This window comes from Anopheles arabiensis, chromosome 2 (genome assembly GCF_016920715.1).
Source record: "Anopheles arabiensis isolate DONGOLA chromosome 2, AaraD3, whole genome shotgun sequence".
In the NCBI taxonomy this organism is placed as follows: Eukaryota; Metazoa; Arthropoda; class Insecta; order Diptera; family Culicidae; genus Anopheles; species Anopheles arabiensis.
The window spans coordinates 49408103-49431391 of NC_053517.1; the positions used below are offsets into that span (position 1 = coordinate 49408103).

At 41.8% G+C, this 23289-nt stretch overlaps 1 protein-coding gene across 5 annotated transcripts in view; it reads right to left on the bottom strand.

Moving 5' to 3' along the window:
• LOC120908580 overlaps nt 1-23289 on the bottom strand; it is a 64417-nt gene that overhangs the window by 14510 nt on the left and 26618 nt on the right. For all 5 annotated transcript variants that reach the window (XM_040319752.1, XM_040319750.1, XM_040319749.1 and 2 more), the window contains exon 4: nt 8280-8718. In XM_040319752.1, coding sequence (XP_040175686.1) covers nt 8280-8718 — 439 coding nt within the window. The remainder of the gene's footprint in view (nt 1-8279; nt 8719-23289) is intronic.

The following is a 23289-nucleotide window of genomic DNA, read 5'->3' on the forward strand; positions in this document are numbered from 1 at the left end:
CAAAGCGAAAATGTTTTCTATTCCAACACATGTTCTTGAGCGACGAGAAATGATCTCACGACTCGAGCACACACAATTGTCATCATTGTGTCCTATATCCAAAGAAGTGGGTGAATCGCATTAACATATGCAACCGATTTCCATCGGGACCAAATATTGATGAATTTGCGTTCAATTTCCCACGAAGAACGTAGTTCATAAAAACTCGCCCAGCACAAATACCCACTAGGCCCATAAATTCATACCGGAATCGCTTACAACATGGTGGTTTGAGTTGAATTTAATATTACATCCCACCAACTGAGACTAAAACCATGCGTAGTTGGTTGAAAATGGCAACAATTTCATTGAGTTTTGTTACCATCCACTTTTGTTACCATACTCTTACGATAAGTCATCGTTCTGTTTATACATTCCGACACACTGCGCATGCATTTAACCCTGTAAACTGCCACACAGAAAAGGAAATGAAACTGTGTACCAAGAAATCACGGTACTAAAATAAAATTCCATGTCCACGCAAAATTTTACATTTAGCACAAGCACTGTCACGAGCCTCAGACAACATGGTGAAAAGGGAAAAATGAGATAAAATGCTTGGGAAAGAATTAAGCAATATTTGCACTGCAATGCCATTCAAACACAACCCATTGCATTACACAGAAACAAATAAATTTCATTACACCCAATTGCGGGAGTGTTTGAATGCGGTACGAATGGAAGCAAAACGTTTCGACACAGATATCAATATCAACCGATGGGATGGTGTTAAATTTTCTAGGACATACTGGTACAGCCATGAATGCATTTCCCAGAATATCGCCCCAAAACCAGCACAGTCTACGCAATGCAGCTGACATGCAAATGTATCACAATTCCATAACTCATTAATCTTTCTCTCCCTTGCCGTCATGTTCACTCTCTACGATCGTCAGCAACGGAACCGTTCATTCGGGCGTGGTCTCTTTGTTCTAACTCGAAGCATTGTTCGAGTGGAATCTGCAGTTCGCTCGATACATTTAATTTGTGCATTACCGAGGTAGCTTACGGCTTTGGAGCCGGATTACAATACTTATGCGATCCATTGCAGCTTTTAATTGGCAAATTAATGAAATAGCACTAAACACTTATCGTACAGAATAAGTAATAACTTCAAAACCTCATATTTAGAGATTTATAGATAAAAGTCAATTTCAATTTAGAGCTGTGGAAACCACGATTTGGCACGATTCTCAAAAAATCTGTGTCATACCGACAAGCAGGCAAAATAAGTGTAATAACTAATGTGCACACGAGTTATGTTAACTGAATGTGCAACAGCCGCACAATTCTAGAAAAAAATTAAAGCTACTCTTTTACACCCCCTTACCTCCTGTATGACTTTCAGCTTTTCGCAAATGAGCGCGTTCTATCGCATGGGAAAAATTACTCAACCGGTAATTTTTACAATCTTCATCCATTCACCTCAAGTTTCCATCTACTAGGGTTGCTTCTCATTCATTCGACACTCTTCACATTCTTATGACGAAGACGCCGTACGAACGTTCCGGTGGTTGAACTTTCATTTCATTACCACCCTCAAAAGCTCCGGCCCAGGGTGCCCTATCTTAGCATCGTTTCCACAATTATCCACGAAACGCCTGCTACAAACTGAGCCTACCTTCATAAATTGAATGAATCGGCTTTACCTCCCGGCTGGAAGCACAAATTTGCTCTCATTGGCATTGTCCTGCGCAGCAAGAAATCTCCCAGGAAAGGTTGTCGTCTGTAGCTGCAAGAACTTCACCTCAACAGCAATGATATGACCTGTCCAGTGTACGGCAAGTTCATTTCACTCTAGTACCTCTTCCCAAGTGCCTCGATTAAGTTTATAGTTCAGTTAACATTCTAACAAAAATCCTCAGTACCTATTGTCGTGGTTTGAAGATTCCCATGATTAAGATTAATAAAATGCTAGCACGGACTCATCCATCACCGGCGTCAGAGTTGTCGTTGGTTATATAGTTTCTTGAATGTTCTGTAACGTTTTCTTCGCTGTTTTTAACGTTAATTTTATGATACATTTCTTATCCACATATTGAGGGACATTAGGTGAACAATGAACGAGAGTTATTACTACAGTTCTTGATGATTCTTCTCAAAAATGAATCAAATAACAAATTTCTAAACACTACTCAACAAATATACAAGAAATGATATACATGAGGCAAAAACATGCATGCACTCCTCGTAATGTTTCGGTTATCTAGAGCCGGTAAACTCGAATGTGTTCCACGAAATTCCAACAATCAATAGCGTAAAAACGCGAATGACATACTTAACATAACCGAGATGTATGTGGTATAGCAACCGATCGAAATAAAACATAGCATCAGAAATGGCAGAAATGAAATCCCATTAAACGGTGAGCACGAGCGTTGTGTATCACTGTACTCGGAAACGTTCTTCTTGAACAGATTCTGCTACCTGTGTTACCATGCGCGTCGTCGAAAATCGATACAACATTATCAGACGGCAACAACAGAGAGAGAAGGCAGAGTGATTCGAAACCACATCGAATCGATTTCAGAAGTATCGCACTTCTAACATCACCCGAAAACACCTTCCATTACAAGCCCAAAACAAGCGATTAACTTCCACTTTTACTGCCAGCACTGTCTCCGATTCCGGTCAATCTACAATTTCACCCAAGTTTGGTTTGCGGCAAGGTAAACACTGCAGCAATTGCCACCGCCCAGCTTCTTAGCGTAATTGGATGACTATTAAGACCGTGTTTAGCATCGTATCCTACCCATTACATTCGAGACATTCTTGGTCCGAAATTCCTAACCCAGGATACCTAGGAGTTGGAGCATCATGAAATAATTTATAAGGCATGCCAATTTACCCGGAGTTTTTGGTTTGGTGTTCTTTGTTATGGGTGCTACTAGTTCCTAAGTTTCCTTTTAGAAAAGTATTTGGAGCTATGTAACAAAGATGATTTTAAAGTTGTTATAATCAATTATTTAACATTAGTAAACTGTTTGCAGACATATTTGCATTATATTTCTACACTCTGGAAGCAATCTGTTCAGCAGCGTCAGCTGTCACATTATATTTCAAACCCAACCCCAATGATTTACATCTGGCCCTGACGGAGAAATACCGATTAAAATGCCGATAAAGCTTCTCAATAAGCTTGCCCCAACCGCAGCTCGCGTAATAATTTCCACCCAACTACGAGTTGAAGAATTTACCCCCTCATTCTCAAGAGCTTAAGTGAGCTTTAAGCCATCGCACATAGAAATAATGTTATGCGCATTTTGGTAGAGTACTTTGGTGGATGATTTCATTGAGAATTTTACCCTGAATTCTTCCCCAGACTTCGTGAAACCAACTCGAAAGCACCAGTTGTGAAATATTTTACTAGGACGTGGGACCCCAAAGACGTTAAGCAAAATGGCATAATTACATTTAATGGTAACATATCTACCCATATACCATATCTTTACTACATTTTCCAAGGCACACCGAACTTCTGTGGCTTCTTTTATTTTAAATGCCACAATTCTTAAAGTACGCTGAACATATAATTACCGAAATCTTGAGAATATTCGTTACCTTCGTCACTGATAGCGTTGAACGATCCCTTCAGACTCCGCGATCCTAATGACAGGAACGATGGGCAGGTATGTAATCGTAGCATATGCATTTTCATACTTTAACTTGTTTGACACACACACTCCAATCTTTGAACCAAACTTTTACATTTCGAACTCATGTGAACAATTTCACTCGCCAACGCCAAAACCTTAAGAAGATGAATCGTTTCTATCCTTTCGTATGACTCTAATTTATTTAGCGAACACATATAAATCCCTCTAGCACACTGCACCACACGCTGAACATAGAAAAGCTCCCAAATTAACCCTTTGGGACATACGAATCATTATTTGATCATGCAGTTTCTTCGCTTATGCCGTCGCACATTGGGAGACCATCTTTATACTCGCATACGGTTTTACGAGTGCTGCTGATAGAATTAATGAACAGCCGGTACCATTTATGTTTGGTCCTCGTTCCATAAACACATCGTTACACACTGAGGGAAATGTTGAAGCACAACAAATCAGTACCACAGCTCTTATCACACCGAATCTGCTCTTGTCTGCTGGTATTTCACTTGGGAAAATGCCGGTACTGTGTGAGGTTATTTTTATTTTTAGCCGAAAAATCCCTCAGTGGACAAAACCTGGTTCACTTTGCCGCACACCGCACAACGTAGTTTTTTACGTTATTTCATCCAGAAATGTGAAAAAAACACACACACCCTTCCTCTTTCGTTCTCTCCGTTCTGGCAAAATTTCATCAGGGACGAACGCGTCAGCAAAAATAAACTGTACACTCATCCACGCACGGCAGTCAAACACGCGATGCCAATTAATTTGATTCCCCAATTTGTCAACAATTTTCCTCCCATTTTCACCTTTTAAGCACCGTTCACTGTTCTTTCGCCCTAGCCGGACTTTATTATTATTTCACACAACTTCCCGCATTGCTTGATTTTGCACTGGCTCGTCATTTGCGCAAGGAAACTCCTTCCTGCAGAACCGGAAATCGATTTTTCGTATTCTTAATTAAAAAGGATGCATCAGCTACTAAACCGACTCCATCAGCACATGCAACGCTCATACGCATGTTAGAATTTGTTTCGCGCGTATTTTCCCGCATCCAACATTATCGTTTTAAATAATCAACAGACGGATAGCAATTATTTTCACAAAACTTCATTTGCATCCTGCACTGTCCCATCGGTAAGCAGTTCCGATCAAGTCAAGTATCCCCACTCAATAGCACTATCCGAATTTGATTGCGTCCAATCGCGAGCAGTTAACTTTGTGGAATAAATTGAACAAACCGCACATACCCGTTCCTGCTAACGATCGTGATGAAACGCAACCGGCAAACCGGACTCTCGCTAACAATCGGAGCATAATAAGGCGGTATATTCTCCCGTTTTCCGGCCCATGAGGTGAACGGGCCAACAGACGTCAAATGAGGGAGAGTTCGACCGAGGAAAGCAAAAACAAAACGCTGACACCAGCCGATTTCACGCTACTGATCGTACGTCGAGTGGCAAGATCGAGAGCCACCGCCCGTTCTGTTTCTATTTATCGAAACCACATGACACACGGGTGTGGAGGACCCGGCTTCATCATCGCTTTGGCTACGCATACAAGCATAAATAAAATCAAAGCATAAAACGAGACAAACAGTAATAATATTTATATGTGAAACACTCGTTTGCTTCTCCCCTCTTTCGGCGAATCTAAACATAACGCAGCATAAATAAACCACTCCTTTGTGTGTGTTCCCCCAAACGATTGACCCCGCATGCTGGTTTTTCATGACGGAAATCAGGCTTCAGGGCGCTGAAGAAATGCAATGACCAGAACGATCCAGCCAGCAGCACAACGAGTCGTCATTCATTCACAACAGCACGACTCCCGGAACTTCGAAACTCGATGTGAATACTGAGCTGCGGTTGTTGCAAATGCCCATGCCGGAACACATTTCCCAGTCTAGAGTTCAAATTTAGTATACAACAACTGCAAAATTCTTCCGTAAGAGACTTGTATGCTGCTTGAATAAAGTCCAATTAAGGAGAAACCTTAGAACGAAACGAAAACTCTTGAAATACAAACCATGGCACGGTCTGAGGTTTGGTGGTTTACTAAGCTCCTAACTAAGAAACAATTTGCACACAAAAAGCACAAGACTTTCTCAAGAGTAACCTGATACTGTATGTTTAGAGAAGCATATACAAACAAAAGTATGTGATAGCAACAGATTCGTAGTCTTACACAAGGCCCAAACAATCTTGCTAATATTCTCATTAACCGGGCATGTGTTTATTTTGTTTTAGGTAAATACAAACCAATTTGGGAAGATTCTTTTGACAAGGAAAGTTTGTAAAACACTCTCCTCTGCGCAAAATATATCATAAAGGCAGCAGAAAAGAACACAGACACCAATAAATATTTTATGCATACAGTACCTTCACTGGAAACTATTGATAAACCGTACAAGTACATTGTACATGAAAGTAGGATCGATACGATGGAAATGTGAACATGAAAAGTAATTTCAAACTATCCTCTGCCTTTTTCCAGCACGATTTTCAGCTACTGCAAAAGGATAGCGGATATCGACTGTCAGGGAATATTAGAATCATGACATTGCTATTGCCTGTTGAACGGCAGTGAAAGATGCTATTGAAGTAAAGTTCGAGAGAAATGTATTTTTGAAATATGGGAACATATTACAACATTACCCAGAAGCTCATATTGCTCAAAACTGTTTGGAAAAGGTTTTATTATTCGCTGAAGTTCTTCGATTTGCACTATCGGTATTGATTTGCACACTAAGAGCCGCCTTACATTTCTCCACTAAGTTCCCAGTCGTCTAATGAAGACAGCTACAGGCTCAATCTATCGCACACTCAGAAGAGAACAAACATTTACAACTTCATCATAGTTTGGGCTTTCGCCAGGCATGGCTAAGATGTAAGTCATGTGTTATTAATGCGTGGTTCAGAAGCCACTATTTGCCTGCAAAGCACCGCAGGCGCAGAGCCAAACATCAATGACATCGCTAGACAGCACACACTGGGGGTCTAGCTCATTAAAGTCGAGCATCTTGTGCGATGATGCTCGATGGCACATATTGCGCGGTCATGTCACAACCACACAAAGGACTCATGCCACACACAACCCATTCCCATTCGCAGTAGGTGTGGCCGACGTTGTGAAAGCTTCCCGCTTGGTAGTTGGCAAAGGCCCGGATTCGTATAACCCGATTCGACTATTTGATTCCCGTAGTTACGCTATGGTCGACGATAAATGTCAAATGCCCGCGGCAACTATCGAACCATACTTCCGCCCACGGCTATCCTCCATTCACACTGCCAACCGATTTCTCTCTCAAACCGGAGAGGAGGAAATGTCACTACCGGCCGCACCAGCAACGGCAATGTCACGGCATAAGCACAGGAGGGTAGTTACAGACCCCTTTTAAAAATTGCCCTGCCCGAAGATCCCGATATTGTCCGGGACTGACTTTCTAGGATGGGCGAAACTCGATATCACTCCAGCAATGCGCCCTCCTCGCACAAGCTGAAGTCACGCATGACGGCGAACGCGTTGCGATCGAGCGCGATGGACGAGGGAGAGACACCGTAGGTCACGGTTCACGAAAGCTCATCCATCCCTTACACTGCTCTTTCGAACGCGACGCTAGTTTAAGCTTCCCTCGAAACTGTCCACGTGCACCTCCGTGCACCGGAAGCGAAACGGAAAGCAACGCAATGAAACTCCAATTTCCGTTTTGACATTTTCCAAGCAACGGATGGAGCAAAAGCGGTATGGACCGCGGGGCAACAGGAACTTGTTGCGTTGCTCAGGTTGTCTACTTCCGGGGTAGGCAAGACTGGAACGTTCAATTTATGTTAAAGTATTTCATGATAAACACGCCACTCCGGGCACAAGTGGTTGGTCAACCTGTCAAATCAAACAAATCAAGTGGGTTTCTACGCCAAATTCAGTAGAGTGTGCGTTACAACTCAATCATTCAACTTCAGCAATGGGCCAGAATGAACAATCTAAGCGTAATTTTCATCGAATAGAAGCATACCAAAGCAGATTCAACGCACTGAGGTTAAAATTATTCTTAGACACCACAAAATTAGAACAATTAATCAGCTTCATTTATTCAAGGAAACGCCTAGCGACCCAACAGAGTAACAGGAATCGATTCAGATTCATCTCCTAACCGTTCGTTTCCTGCTGTCTGCTGACTGACAGTGAATTGAGCAGTCAAGCAATTGCACGTGAAGAAGGTTCAACATCATTCACAATACCGGCTATTTCCTGCTGCAGGCAAAGGAGTAATGGGAAGCGTAACCATAACACTCTCACTAACCGACAAAGGTCAATGCAACCTTTCGTTTAATGAAGCAGAAATCGATTTGAACCTAACGAACGTCCCACGTCTTTCCTTCTGAGGAGTTGACAAAGTCTGTAATGGGAAAGGGTACAAATCAATCTGATGGTCCCTTTCTTTTCCACCCTAGAGTGTACTTGCTTGTGTCACTATATGATATGACAGTCTAATCAAGTATAAAAAATCGTCCAAATTGTTTAAAAACTATTTAACTTTTTCATGTTTCAAAGCCCCCACGATTTGATGCAATATACAAATTTATTGCAACTGCATAGATTTAAGTCAAACAACCTACTTACCTTCGTCATGCATCTGTTTGGCAGCGCATTCAGCACATTCAGCACACTCGGTGCACACAGCTGCTTGTTGCGCTTGCTGCTGTTGTTGCTGCTGCTGTTGCTGCTGCTGTTGTTGCTGCTGCTGTTGTTGCTGTTGTTGCTGTTGCTGCTGCTGTTGTTGAATAGCTGAGACGGGTTGGGAACCAGCCTGGCCTTGGCCTGCGGTGCCCGTTTGTTGTCCCTGCTGGCCAGCAGCAGCTCTGGCTGCCAACATGGCAGCCCGTTGCTGCTGTAGCCGCTGGATAACCTGGAGCTGCTGAATATGTTGTGCACCGAAGACATGCCCACCGAGTGCTCCACCGAGTGCATTGTCAAGCAGCCCACTGCCATCTTTGTAGCCCTCCGGGGGGCTTAGCGTGGCCTGGTCGACAAACTCGATCGGGGGAGCAAACTTCGGACTCTGTAGAAGAAATCGGAAAGCGAACAAGAAGTTAGATCAATAAAGTGTGTGAATTTGAACAGCGGTTTCAAGAATAAATCAAACCCAAGCATCACAAATATTACTTCCGAAAAGGGATTCTCTCCCTGTAACAAGCACGCATCGTCCATTCGCGTGAGTTTCACATTAGCAATTCAAGGTGCAGTTATGGCTACGGTATGGCTACCTACAGAACGCACGACCAATTGACAACGGCCATAAATTGACGATGCGTGTAATTGATCGCCCAGAAGATTGAGCTATTGAGATTTCTGTGAATCCAGTACCTTTTTCTTTTCTTCTGTTGTCTTTCGTTTGTCTTGACTGAGTCTGAAATCGATGCGCCGGAACGGACCGCACCCACGCAAAAATACAAATACAAAAGAAGCGTAAGACTATGGGTAAATAGCTCCCAACTTGTCATGCGATAAATCACAACCCCATTTTTGTGAGCTGCGTGTTCTGTAGGTTGGGGTTGGAGTTACTGTGCAAAAAGCTAAACATGTATGCTACTAGACGGTGACTGGAAGCTCCGCATGCTACCAAGAGAGCTCACGAATTGGAATGTGATATGTTACCGTCCAATTAGATGTAGAAGAAGCACCCGTTATAAACACGCTGAATAAAATATCATGTAATCATACAAACGGATGCAATCGAAACGGATGAGCAAATATCACACGGTAAGCTGGTGATGGACGGTTTGTTTTTGTAAAGCAAATAGGAAGCAACATTTTGTACCATTTTTTGTACATTGCATGAGAGAATGCATGCTATTTATAGCTATATACTTATTTTCCGACCAAGTGTGGAAACTTAACTGACACTTATGTTTACTCTTTAAATTACATTTACCCAAGCAATTGTAACTTTCTTTAAGCTCCCATCAATATGTGCATGTTTTATGATAAGTTGTTTTCATGTGTTTCAAACAAAGTTACAAATAAACTGACTTTCAACTGTTTCTTAACCATAGTGTTTATGAATAGAAAGTATGGTACCATTATCAAAACCTTTACAACATTTGTACTCCCAATAAATCCATGATTATCATGTACTGAGCACTACAACCGCATTAGAGGTAATATACCAACGGTATACGGTCACATTCTTCACATTAGTGTCCTCCACCTCTTCTAATACACAAATACCGACGCAATTCTCGGACTATAATCGACAAGGCCGTCGTTACTAACCGGCAAAGGATGTTTAACCTATGAAAATATTGAAACCATCTAACATTATGACCCCGCGGCTAATCGAGCTGCTGAGTCCTTCCACAAACTGTCGACTTTGCTGAAAGCTGTAACCTTCCCCTATACTCATGGCGAAAGCTGTTTTACATCACTTTTTCGTAGCAAACCCCATCCCATCTAGCCCTTCCCAAGAATGATAATGTGTCTTAGCTTCTGCCCATGAAAATACTTTGCCACTATTTACCCCCCTAATTCTCATCTCCCAACCCATTTAGCCACAAAGCCGCCTTTTCGAACTCGAGCATTACGCTAACGTGAACCCGTTTCATTCCTCCTTTCCGTACCGTGTCCCTTACATTGGAACGCTTTTGTTATCCTTCGCCGCCAAAGTACAAGGAACGCTTTCCCCTCTCAAAGCTTGACGGGTAAGAAAGCAGCCGCTCCCAGCCAGACGTGGCATGATTGGAGTCCTCTCAAAGCTTCCTGCTTTTCTCCCACTCTGGTGGGCCGTATCATCACACACCGTACCACACACGTATGGTCTAGCGATTTCCCGTTGTGTTTGCGACTCGTCTGAAGCCGTTTCAAGCTAAGCATCGTGCTTCAAGCTAAGGATCCTTTCATCGAGCGGCGAGCGACCGTTTTGGTGTTCAATACGCTCACAAAGCATGCAAAAGTCTACCTAACGTTCCGCTGGCTCATCGCAGATGGTAACCAAGGGTGGGCCACCTTCTCCTTCAGGATCTTGTACGACGATAGGGATATCGCAGGGATATCGACATTACAGTGAAAGTGAAGGGTATAGGCAAACCCTCTTGTAGGACTATTTTTACCACAACACGCACACAACAGGCTAGTGCGGGGAGAAATGGCAACCTAGACGTAGTCAACGAAACCCTTACGTTCAATGAAAAGCTTCGTTCTATCAGAGTTTGAAGAAAAAGGCCTAGAGTTGAGAAGAAGGAAACGACAGGTATGCGAGCCAAACTACTACAGGACAAGAGAATAATTGAACGACAAGCTCTCGAAACGAAAAGCATTCCAATAGCGAGAAGTATATAATCGAAAATAAAGCTCAAGCGTCATTAGGATTTTCCTTGTTTTTTTACCCGATCGAAACAGCAGCCCGTTATCGCTTCTTTGATTGTTTGTCGTGATTCGTTATGGTTTAATAACGAGTATGGAATGATAAAGGGAGACAAAAAGACTTCGAAACAAGAGGAACCACATGTTTACTCATTAATAAACTTCAGATACAATAAATGTGACGTGTTTTGTGGCGATATTCGAAGAAATCAAGAAGTAAAGGATGTGAACACTCGAAACGGTAGCTTCACGAATTTATTTGGACATGAAATTGTGGAAGAAATATAGGGAATATTCAAGAAGACAAAATCGTTCAATATAACATTCAGATTGAATTGACCTAATCGCTAAAGACACAAAGCGAAATGAGTCAGTTAGTCTGTAAGCGATTGCAACAGCTTTTCATCGATAGTCACACAGTATATGTGAGTACTCACTTTAGTGTAAGTATTTTCCCTAGATGAATTATTTTCTGGATAGTAATAAATGAAAATGTTAAAGAAATTTACACCAAATTGAATGTATATAATGTGCATGATAGCTTTCATAATCTTAGATATTTGAAACATCTATCTATAATCTCCAAAAATTTCAATAAATCCAATTTTGCACGTCCGGTTCAGTGATATATATGTAGATTTTTTTCTCAATTAAAAAATAATCCTCCTGATTTCTAAAAAACAATATTTACGATCGTTGCAAGCTGTATGTACTCTGAGAACAGCTTCTAAGATTTCTTCTTGTCTTTTCTACGCAAAATTGACAAAATTTCAACCAGAAATTAATCCCTAAATCATACTTAAACACATTTCCCTGCGGAGGTTTGGTCTAATTATGCGAATTTTGCATGGTTGATGTGGAACTTTTCCGCATCTTCATTGTTGGTGGCTTTGAAAAACCTTTATCAGACAAAAAAAAAACAAGAAAAAATATAATTCCCATGCCTAATTTCCCAAGAAATGGATGGCTTGCGAAGCGTTCGTACCGTGACCTTCATCAGAAGCAACAATATGCATGGTCAAATTATTCAAAGATTAAAAGATTTTTGTTCAAATTTCACCCAAGCTCTTTCACCCTGTTTGACGCACGAACAATGGCCACAACGTGGTGCTAGGGATCAATGATTTAATTTGGTTGAACTCAAAATAAAATCTCTTTTTTTATTTAATTTATAGTGTATAAAATTTACCTGAATAAAACACCAAAATAATTGATTTTAACTATTTCTTTTGAATTTGAACTTGATATTTAGTAAATATTTTTATTGATTTTAAATATTATCTAGCAGATTTGACAAACTGGCGGCCTGTGGTCCACATGCGGCTGCTGAGGGTTCTGTATGCGGCCCGCGACGCTACGAGGTTATCACTTATCAAGTCTATATAGGTAGTCCCCGAGACATACGGTACCGCTTATAGGCGGATTTGGAGTTACGCGGTTTTCTAAATTTGACAGATCTTTGAGCAAATTTGCACTAATTTGACTCATCGATTGTCAAATGCCAAATAATTTTCCTTTTGATAGAATGATTAAAACCATTTCAAAGCGTTTAAAACTGTTAAATTCAGCGAGAATCATATCAAAGAATTAATTAAGTGGCTAAAAGCACCCCCTACATGTAAAATTACATGAAAATGAGTGATATTTAGGCTGGAAATCACGAGATTCGAATTACGCGGAAATTCGAGATACGTGGTATTTTGCAACCGTTTTCAGTCCCCATTAACCATGTATCTCGGGGATCACCTGTATTTGAAATGGAACACCTTTACCATCGATGTTTGAGTTGAATATTGCTGCCCGCAAAAGAATTTTCGCCCACCCAACAAATGAGTTTGACAAATTTGTTTTTATCAATACGACCTTTTTGAACCGTTCAAAATTTCCAACAAATAGAAGTATTCAAAATTTCATATTCAATCTTTCTCACTGAATACTTAAAGCTCTTTTTGTCAACGCAACAGTTTGATTTTTCTTTCATCTGTGTTCCGAAAATATAATCCATTTCCTCGAAGTCACACAAAAACACACATGCAAAAACGATAGGTATACTCCTATTAACTCTATGCCCATAAACATCAGATAGCATTCTCTTCCTTTTGAGTTTAGCACTCTCCCCCTCCCCTCCCCCCGAATACCTTTTGCCCAACCAAAAACCACACGTAAAGGTGTCAAAAAGTCACGTCCATTTTCACCTGCGGCATAGTACCGCTCAGAGGCTGTGTTACGGTGCCAAAAATAGCACAGGACAGCACTAGATTGCTGCTGTGCTGATGCCTCTTCGTTCATCATATTTTGCAACAGGAGATCAGCCCCTCGCATTTGCAGCAGCTGCCAATGATTCCCTCGCGTGAGGGAGGAAAGTAAGGGCACCGGTAGGACAGGTAAGTGTTTATGAAAGTCACAGAACACAGTGCAGCAACGCTGCAGATGGCGCCATGGCAGGCAGCTAATATTATATTACAACCGACGGAGTCAGAGCGTAGGTGGCACACCTATTTTCAGCTCACCCACGTGCTCAGAAACGTGCAACGGCAAGGATAGTAATACCGTTGATACGCATCACAGTCCTTGTTGCATGTTTTAAATTATACCAATGTGATGAACAAAATCCATCTATCTTTTACACTTACTTGAATTTATTCCTAAATTCCTTTTATACATCACACGTTCCATTAACACGAAACCAAAATACCAATAGAAAAACTATGCTTCCAACCCAAAATGGAACACACTCATAATGCTCTCAAGACAAACATCACCTTGTTATCCCGCATATGCTCATCCCATGTGGGAAAAGCTCAAATCGGCTCCTCCAAGCCTGCCACAAAATTGCCGGAAGTTACTTTTACCCCACGTAAAACAAACAACAGCACCAGCATGCTATACAGTCTCCATAAAGTCCCATGAATGACGAGTTGGTGAACGATCTCCCTGGATGCCTTGCGAGGATGCCTGTGAGAAATAGGAAGTAACTGGGCTTTGCTCGTTTCAGCCCATCAAATCCGCTCATTAACCTATTTACTCGCCTGGTCGCCTGGTTGCAATGAGCAGAGCTGTGTTAGAATGAAGATGTTCCCTGGCCAAACTTACGGACGACACTTCGCAGGAATAGAAAAAGGATAACGATTTGAAAGCATTTCTCTCTTTCAGACCATATTTCTTATTCTATGTATTACAGAGGTGATATTGTGGAAGATTTACAATTCAGACTTTTCGAGACTTTTCCCGATTACGCAAAAAAACACAAAGATTCTCAATTATCGTTGCAAAGCAAAGAGCTTCCTGACAAAACCATTCACATGCAATGAGGAGAGTTTCTGTAATGCAAACGATAACAGAGCGAAGGTTCAGTAAAACAATGGAATCTGACATTCTGAAACGAGAGTGAGCATTCGACGAAATATTGATATCATTCGCAACACGATTGAATGCAATTTTCGTTGAACAGTCATCGTTTTTGCGCAGCATCTCATTAGCGCTTTCGAATAAAAGAAGCACCAATCCAGAAGAACATAATTAATTAGCGCACTTCTCCCACTAGACAGATAATGATGTTTTCCATGATTTCCCTGCCACTTTCGCGTTCAATAACATACTTTCTTTCAATGCATTAGTTCGAACACAAAAGGCATCTTTAGTGTGCGTAATCATCTCAATATTCTTAGGACTGATCATGATTGTTCTGCCCAAAATAAATGCTTTAAACCCTGTTCTGTTTGATAGCCGATTCAACATAGAGCTAAATCTACCGCATCTCGCTCCGCAAACACATAAAATCTGTTGTAATTATTGGAAGGATTTCGAACCCATCGCATACCCTCACAGACCAAGCATTTATTGTTTTATCCGATTAGGTTAGCAAAAGGAAACCTCGCGAGGGATGTTTGTTTTTTTTTATTTTGCTTCTTTCACAGCAGAGCATTCGAGTTTGTGGATGCTTCATTTTAATCACAATCTAAGCCACCCGTCTTTTACCCATTGACCGTACTCAAACATAATGAACGTCGTGAAACTTTTGTCGGGTCTAATCTTTTCTCATTTTCCATAAGTATAATTTTCTTTGGCGTACGTCGAAACTGCAAAGAAGCTTGTTGGCGCAGCACAAAGGCAAAAATAGCATTTCTGCTACTTGCGCTGCTGTTTACATTCTTAATTTTTAAAAGCATATTGCTTGCTGGTGAGTATACTCACGGAAATGGTACACATGGTACTCCCGATTTCATTGTAAGGATTATAAAAGCAATGAACACCACTTCCAAGAGGAGAGATGTATAACATTCCAATCCCACCGGTGACTCGTGAGTCATAAGTTTATGTGCCATTTGCTATTCTTATGCTTCTCCTGCACTTTGCTACAGCAGCTGGTGCCCTTTTGCAGCTTTAGCGGCATAAAAACAGGAACCACGCAAGCAAGGACGAGCTCCCCACCGTGCAACCCCGTTTGACCCAGTTACGGCCCATTTCAGAGCCATTTCGCCGCAACCGCCACCACCACCACCAGCACACTGCCGCACTACCCATCTTTGGCTGGCGAGTTTTGCTGAACGATGGAACCAGGCAGGCTATAATCCCGGCAGCTTCTGCACACACTGTGTGCTGTGCATCCACCTATGCAATCCTCTCTACCAAAGTGGACACATTCAAACGCGAGGCCGTAATACGAAACGGGGACAGTACGTTCGCCATTTTGACTCTCGATGGTTGAACCATCAACTACAACAAAAAAATGCCGTATGTTTTTCCACGTCCAGGTCAAATGGATTTCTCGAACGTTTCTTCCTTCCAGGACGAACTTGGTTGCTTCCTGGCTCCCTGGAAAGAGCAGCCATAAAGCTGAAGGTTGGAGGGAAAATATTTCGGTCGACTTAATAAACGGGTCGACGAGAGTTTTTGCTACATAAACGCACATCTCCCACGTCAAGCAGTTGCCACACGCGTTTATGCACACGCGAAAATACCGGACAAGCATGGCGATGGTGGGAGGCATTCTTACAGTTTTCCTTTAGGCGTGGGGCCAGCCTGTGACAGCGACAATTTGAGACGCGGTAAGTATTTACCATCGGCACTTTGAGCCTGAAGTCTATCAGTGAACGAGACTTGCTTTTTCTCTGTTTTCTCAGCTTTAAAATATTGACGCTTTTAAATCAAACATACGTTTCCATACATGATGTTTAAATTACACGTAATATAATGCAAAGGGCAAATAGAGTAGGAATCTTATGGATCACCAAGACCTTACATATTAATATTACAAACTTAGCTTACGTTAAAGATGCTTATACATACATACATACATACATAAATACATACATAGGTATATACATAGTAAACCTCGAAATAAAATAATTCGAATTCGAAATAATAAAAAAGTCATCAGATGGTTGAATTTCCCTGAATTTCAGATACATTTTAAAGGAACTAGGTTTACCAGGTTGTGAGAAACAAATAGAGAGAAAATAAAACAATTTTAATCTGTTATATATTACTTCCAAGTACGATGTAGATTGTATAGATTGTCACTGTGAGCAACATTGTTGCTAGAAATTGAGCCGAATTTAACAGCTCACGTAACTTCTATTATGACCAAACTCTATTGACAATGATTAGGAATATGATTTTGAACTTAATCTTTTAGAAATGAAATTCACCAGAAATTACCGTTTAAAAACTTATGTGCTTGCATGGTTATGTTATTTACGGTAAGAATACCTTGGGTAAAATGTCAATCTAACACATAATGTAAACAAACTGATATAGATACTACTTTCAACTAAGCACATTTTAATAAATTAATCGATTAAATCGTTAAAAAGGGTAAAAATTAAACAATTTTACATTGATCCAATCCATACATAAACAAGTCCAGAAATAAATATTTAATGCAATTTATTTACTTGAGTTCTAGTACTGAGCTATCCTTCTTCTTCGTCTTCTTTTTTGGCACAACAGCCATCGGTCAAGGCCTACCTGTATACCACTAGTGGGCTTGGCTTTCCGTGACGTATTGATTTACTCCATAAGCAATATAGTCAGACTGGGGTCATACACATGTTAGGGGCACAGCCCATTCGGGGCTTGAGCCCACGACGGATATGTTGTTAAGTCGTGTGAGCTAGCGACAGTACCACGAGCCCGGTATGAGCTATACACATATTCAAAAAGAAACTACAACCCTGTAAGTTTTTTTACTATTTCTCTAATCCACTTTCATTTCAATCTAACACGGAAGGCCACATCATGGATATAGAACGTGCAAAAGTTTTTTTTTTGTTCTAATGTCAGGATGTATTCCGTTCCATCTGTCACTCTGCCAGGTTTACACTTTGGCGTGTATGTAGAAATAAACAATTATGGCCAACCAAAGCCATGGATACAGGATTCGCCGTAAATATCATACTGTACTACTGCCAACACTCATCGCCCGTTCAGTATGGTATCTACCTGAGGTTTTCCATCAGCCTTAGCTCTGTTTCCCACGCGACAATGCACTTTTCCCGAGGGCAGTGAACCGACTGAATGCGGTTATAGCGCACAACAAAAAATACCCATCGCGAGCATTCCCATACACATTTGACCGTAGATCAGTTGACACTTTTTCTCCTGCTGCTTTATCAAGCTTTTATTTTCTACAACAGAATACTCTACCAGAATGGCTCTCGGTAATAAGGATTCGCCCGGGAACAACGCAATCCCGATTCGTAGCTAGCTGTTCCCTTTGGATGAAAGAGTAGCGCAATTACGAACGAAAAAAATATCCGATGAATTCGAATAGCAAAACGAGTTATGGCCAAGAGATTCCTCGAGAGCTGAACACAAACGGATACAGCAGTGGGTGTGAACATTCTGGAAAAAAGCATATTGATTTTCCTGTTCATACTGTGACAGCAAAATAAGCCACACTAAGCAACAAAAAATGGCGATACCACAAGACAAAAAAAACATCGATCGAAACAGTTGGTCGACAGAGAGTTGCCAAACTTTGTACACACCATACCGTCTTCTGGTATTTTTGTTTTATTTTTCGTAGAAAAGTTCCTGCCCATAGCAAAAACGGTGCCTGCGTCAGGATACGGCATGAACCCGTCTCGTCCGAAGTAGAAGTGAGCTAAGCAATTTTTACGGCTTTTAGGGTAGGAGATAAATTTTCTTCCCGTCACAAAAAAAAACACAAGTAAAATATTGCCCAAACGCGAGAGACTTCACGTTTCTTGCGCAGCAAACGATATCACGAAACTTTCGCCTAACAGCTCTCACATACAACATGGTACAAAACATTCATTTATGCTGACGAAGCAACGAACCATTATGTCGAAGGCGTTGGTGCATCCTTGTGGACGGGACTGTAGTTCGATGGGGGTTTTTTTACATCCTTTTTTCGTGTGAAGAAAATGCCACCATTGAGCATTGAACTGGGCGTATTGATATGTTGAACCATGAGCACTAAAGCGTCGCACAAGCTTTCCCGAAGGACATGCGGTTGCTGGTTTCGGCAGTGAACGACCCCGGAAAAAAAGCTCCTTCTACTACGCTGAAAGCCGATTTCATCGTTTTGCCAGTTTGCACACTTTTCTACGAATATGTCAAATCGAATGTGAGTGTGTGTGTTTGCGCGTATCAAGACTTGTACGATTCGTTCCAGGATTAGTAGCCCTTGTTTTGCGCTCCCTGCTATGCGCTCTGAAACGTCCCTTAGCACCCACTTAAAACAACCCATCCCCAAGCTACTATTTCTTGTAGTCTAAGTGAATTCACCACATCGTTGCTCTCGTGGTCTACTGGGAGGACGGAACAAAAGAAACAAATTGATCGGGAAGCAACGACAGAGACAGAGATAACACAACCCCAATGCTCGCTCGCTGCGACTGACGCGAACGCTCGAACGGACGCAGCCAAATAGATAGCAATCAAGCACCATGCGGCTCCATCGTGTCTGCGTCTGGCTGCGGTCTGGTGGTGGTGGGCGGTGTGTGGAATGAGGTTGTTTTTTTTGTCACTGTTTTTCTTTTACGATCAAACACCGTTACCATGGTAGGCCGTGCTATTGGCAGACCGAATTCAATAAACATGTCCCAATTCCAATTTGCGACAACAGCGCTCGACACAACCGACTGTGGTTTGGAGATTGGCGAAAAGGAACAGGCTTTGCACACGGCCCAACAAGCTAGCCTGTGTCGGCCAAGAACATTTCGCTCGGAGGCAGATTCTTGCATCCTGCAGCAGGTCTTCAGCACAAATCTGCGCCCTTAATCGGAATGTACAAGGCATTACGAGCCTTTCGAGGGCAAAGGCAAAGGACTCGGCCGAAACACCCTTCCAGATAATTAGATTTATTTTCCCGACATTGCACCGCTACGTTGTCGACGTTCCTGCAGTACGCTTTTTGGGCATTAGACATTGGATCCGTATGCGCTGCGGAAGGCGGATAACATATTCAATGCAGGTTCATAAAATGACCTTTCACAAAATGAGCAGTTGCTTGGCTGGAGCAGACGCGGCTGATGATGACCATGATGCGTAAAAGCAGCACCCACTACACCAAGAACCTTTCATCGTTCGTTTAAAGAGAGAAAAGACAGCTTGAATTGTTGCCTGATGGACATCGAAGCTCCGTACAGAACAGTGGATCAATCGGATTCTCTTAAGACGCATGGTTCGAAAATATCAACGCCGCCACCTTTTCGACCATCCCGATAGCCCAACACAATGACGGCTCGGGGTGGTAGATATAAAAGCTCGTTAGGTTCAAAGTGCCATTGAATTATACTTCATGCAAATGGAACACTCCTCCTGAGCGGAAAGTCCTCGGCGAGCAAACACCGCACAGTGCTGGAATGAGCTGAGCGTTGGTTGATTTATTGGATTTACGAGCTACGCACTAAATATAAATCCTCCGGTTCAGCGGCATTAAGGGCCCACGTGCGTCTTCGTCTGTTTGTGCGTCGGTTTGTGACGTGAGTGTGTACGTTGGTATCCAGTCGAAATTCGGCCACCGGAGTCAAGGAAGGTATTTAATAATTGAAACAAAGAACCTACGTGCAAATAAAATGGAGAGAAATGTCTTACAAAAGCTGGCCCACGAAGGATCTAAATGAAAGATTCGTTTACTCGTAAGTGACGTATTATTCTATAAGTTTTTAAATAATATTTTGCTTCTTTTACTACTTGGGCAAATCTATCTACAAATCATTTCAATTTCCAATTTCTACACAATCTATTGTTTTTGAAAACAAAAATTGAAATCATTCTGTGCACAAAAATAAACATCTATTTCTATTCATCCAGGCAGCGCTGCTTCAAACAAGCTGCTGACCTTTTATCAGCCCAAAGAAAAATGTCTACCATTATTCATGTAGCTTTAACTTTCTCCGACACCCTCTCTTCAACGGCCATTGGTAGCCAACGGTTAGGAATACATTTGACCCTCTGCAATAAAGTTTCACCACCGTTCCTTGTTGTCGACCTTGGAGAGCCCGTACACAGTGGGCAGTGTTTTTCAATGACAAACAGTTTCCCACCATATCGCTCCATTTTAATCTAGAAGCGGTGCGCGATGAAGTCAACCGAGAAAGTACGTTCACCGAGCGAAATTGGAACAACAAACTTGTGGAATCGAAAACAGTCGAACACCGCTACACGTTCACACTTATACACCCCGGGGTTAACGGAGGCGGAGGCTACCCGATCCGTCTTGCAGGGGTCGTCGGAGGTATTGGTGGTGGGAAGCCGAATCGAAACCCACAGGCGTACCGTTTGTCATTTGCCATGATCATCGACACGCTATTCCATGCTAAGGTTGCGCTCGGAACGTGCTCTATCGTGAGCGAAACGAAGTCTTGGCCCGACTCCTCCAGTTTCTACTCCCAGCTACAATTACAACCTTCGACAACTGTGGCTTCCTTCGACAATCGTGTGACGTCAACGAAACTCATCAAATGTTGCGTTCGTGAGGAGCTGCGAAGAACACCGTACCTTCTGGGATGTCGATCCACCCAAACCAAATAACGATTGCCGGTAATTGTTATTGCTCAGAACAAGAACATCAAGGGCACAGAATCTTGTCTTTCGCCTAAGAACAGCAACACCAGAAGGTTCGGCAGCTGACTGTCACATCTTCATCGTCTCATCCCAAATGGACGATAATTTGAGGTGCTGATGAGCCAGGCGGACTTGTGGATGTCACAGCACAAGGGAGATGCTGTAGTCAACCGAATTGTTCATCAGGATCTCTTCTTGCTTCTCCCGTGCCCTGTTCGACTTATGTTTCATTCGAAGCTTTTTGCTGTGAATACTTCATCAACAGCACGGCAAACATTCTGGTATGTATGCCAAGGCACAACAAGTTCAGCAGTAGGAACAAACCCGAATCAATTGTTAAGGTGTTGCTACGAAATAAATGAGAAAATGAATCAGCCCAGCACTGTGTAGAGGGGTGAGCCACCGTCAAGACATCCTCGGTCTCTTGAATCCATTTCGTGTTCGTGTCCCTGTTCTTGCCCGTCCCCATGTGCAATGGGTGCTGCGCAGGCGGCCTTCTCACCTTACCTCGATTGTGCGGTGGTGGCCTCGATTTTCCTCGGGCAATCACCGCTGGCTGGGATCGTAAAAAAGCGAATAAAAGCATTCAAACACGAACACAGGAATCGTTTCATTTCCAACAATATGGCAACTAGCATCCTTCCATCCATCCCACGGATGGATCCCATCGTGATGTGAGGGGCGCTCTTTAGATTCGGAGAAATGGAAACGAGGTCACGAACATCAAGGTCACCTCGTACGAGATTCTAAAAAAATCCTTATCCATCTGCTCTGCTCTGTTTTTTTGTTGTGCTTTGCAGTATATTTTTGTCCTGAGAACAATAGGAAACTGCACAAACTGCATGGTCATTTTTGCAAACAGATGGCTTTGCTTTGGTGAACATATTCCAACGAAAACGCTCTATGCTGTTGTGCTCTATGACAAATTAAACATTTTGTTCCTGGCTTAGCACATTGGTAGAACACAATGTTTCTTCTTCTTCTTCTTCTTTTGGCTCAACAACCGTTGTCGGTCAAGGCCTGCCTCTGTACCATTTACTTGTGGGCTTGGCTTTTAGTGACTTATTGATCCCCCCATAGCAAGATAGTCAGTCCTACGTATGGTGGCACGGTCCATTTGGGGCTTGAACCCATGACGGGCATGTCATTAAGTCGTACGAGTTGACAACTGTACTACGAGGCGCCACAATGTTTACATTTAAAATTAAAAAAAAGTGGAAAGCGTACATAAATACAAACAAGTTATCCTGAAGTCTAATAACTGGAAATGAATTATGTTATTTAACAGTTCCTCATTATTATTTTTAAGTAACCAACGTAGTGGACTAGATCAATCACGCTTGCACCTTTTACTCATGTGTGGTTGATCTTATTTGTAACTAACTGGCCCGGAAAACTTAGTTATTTCCAAAAACCTAAAATATAGCTTTGTTGTAACTTAGCTTAGCTTTGTAAATTATGTTATTTTTATCATGCCCGTATCCCCAAAGTATCGTATCGTCGAGTGCAAACCGCTAGGTACCTTACAGTGTCAAAGTGCTGTATACAACAACAACAACAATCTTGTTCTTTGTATGGGAGTTAGAAAATTGCAATTAAATTATGTTAAATGTAACATAGGAAAATTTTATCAGTCTTAAAACCCATTCTCATGTCAGTTGTGTCAGTGTCAGTGCTCATAAGTTGTGTGCAAAGTTTCGTTGAAAATGATCCAACAGTTTCGGAGGATGCTGGCAACAAACGCCGAGATACGAGATTTTTTAATATATAGCGAAGAAGAAGATTTAACCAACTTTCTTTATCGTTGTCTAGGGAAAGCTCGTATTGCTCACGAGTGAAGACAAAATGTTTGTAGAAATTACCGCACATTCCATTTTTTCAACAAACAACATAGCTTGTTATTTGTGAATTGACTTATTATTTTGCTGACGTATTTGCAACGCATTTAGAGGAAATCTCTTTGCAAAACAACGTTAGATAACTAAAAAAACGTTAAAATAACTTTAACTATCTAAATGATTATCTATTGAGCAGGAAGTTTTCTCGTGTTAATCGTTAAATTAAATTAAACTATTTTACAATGAAACTCAAAACCTCAAAGTAGCCCTCGGAATGTCCTTAATATACTATACTATGGAATATAGTTCTATGGAGAGGATCGTTTAAACTTCAGTCATGTTCATGTGATGCTTTAATTGATAGGAAAATTCAAATCCTGCCACACCGTGCCACA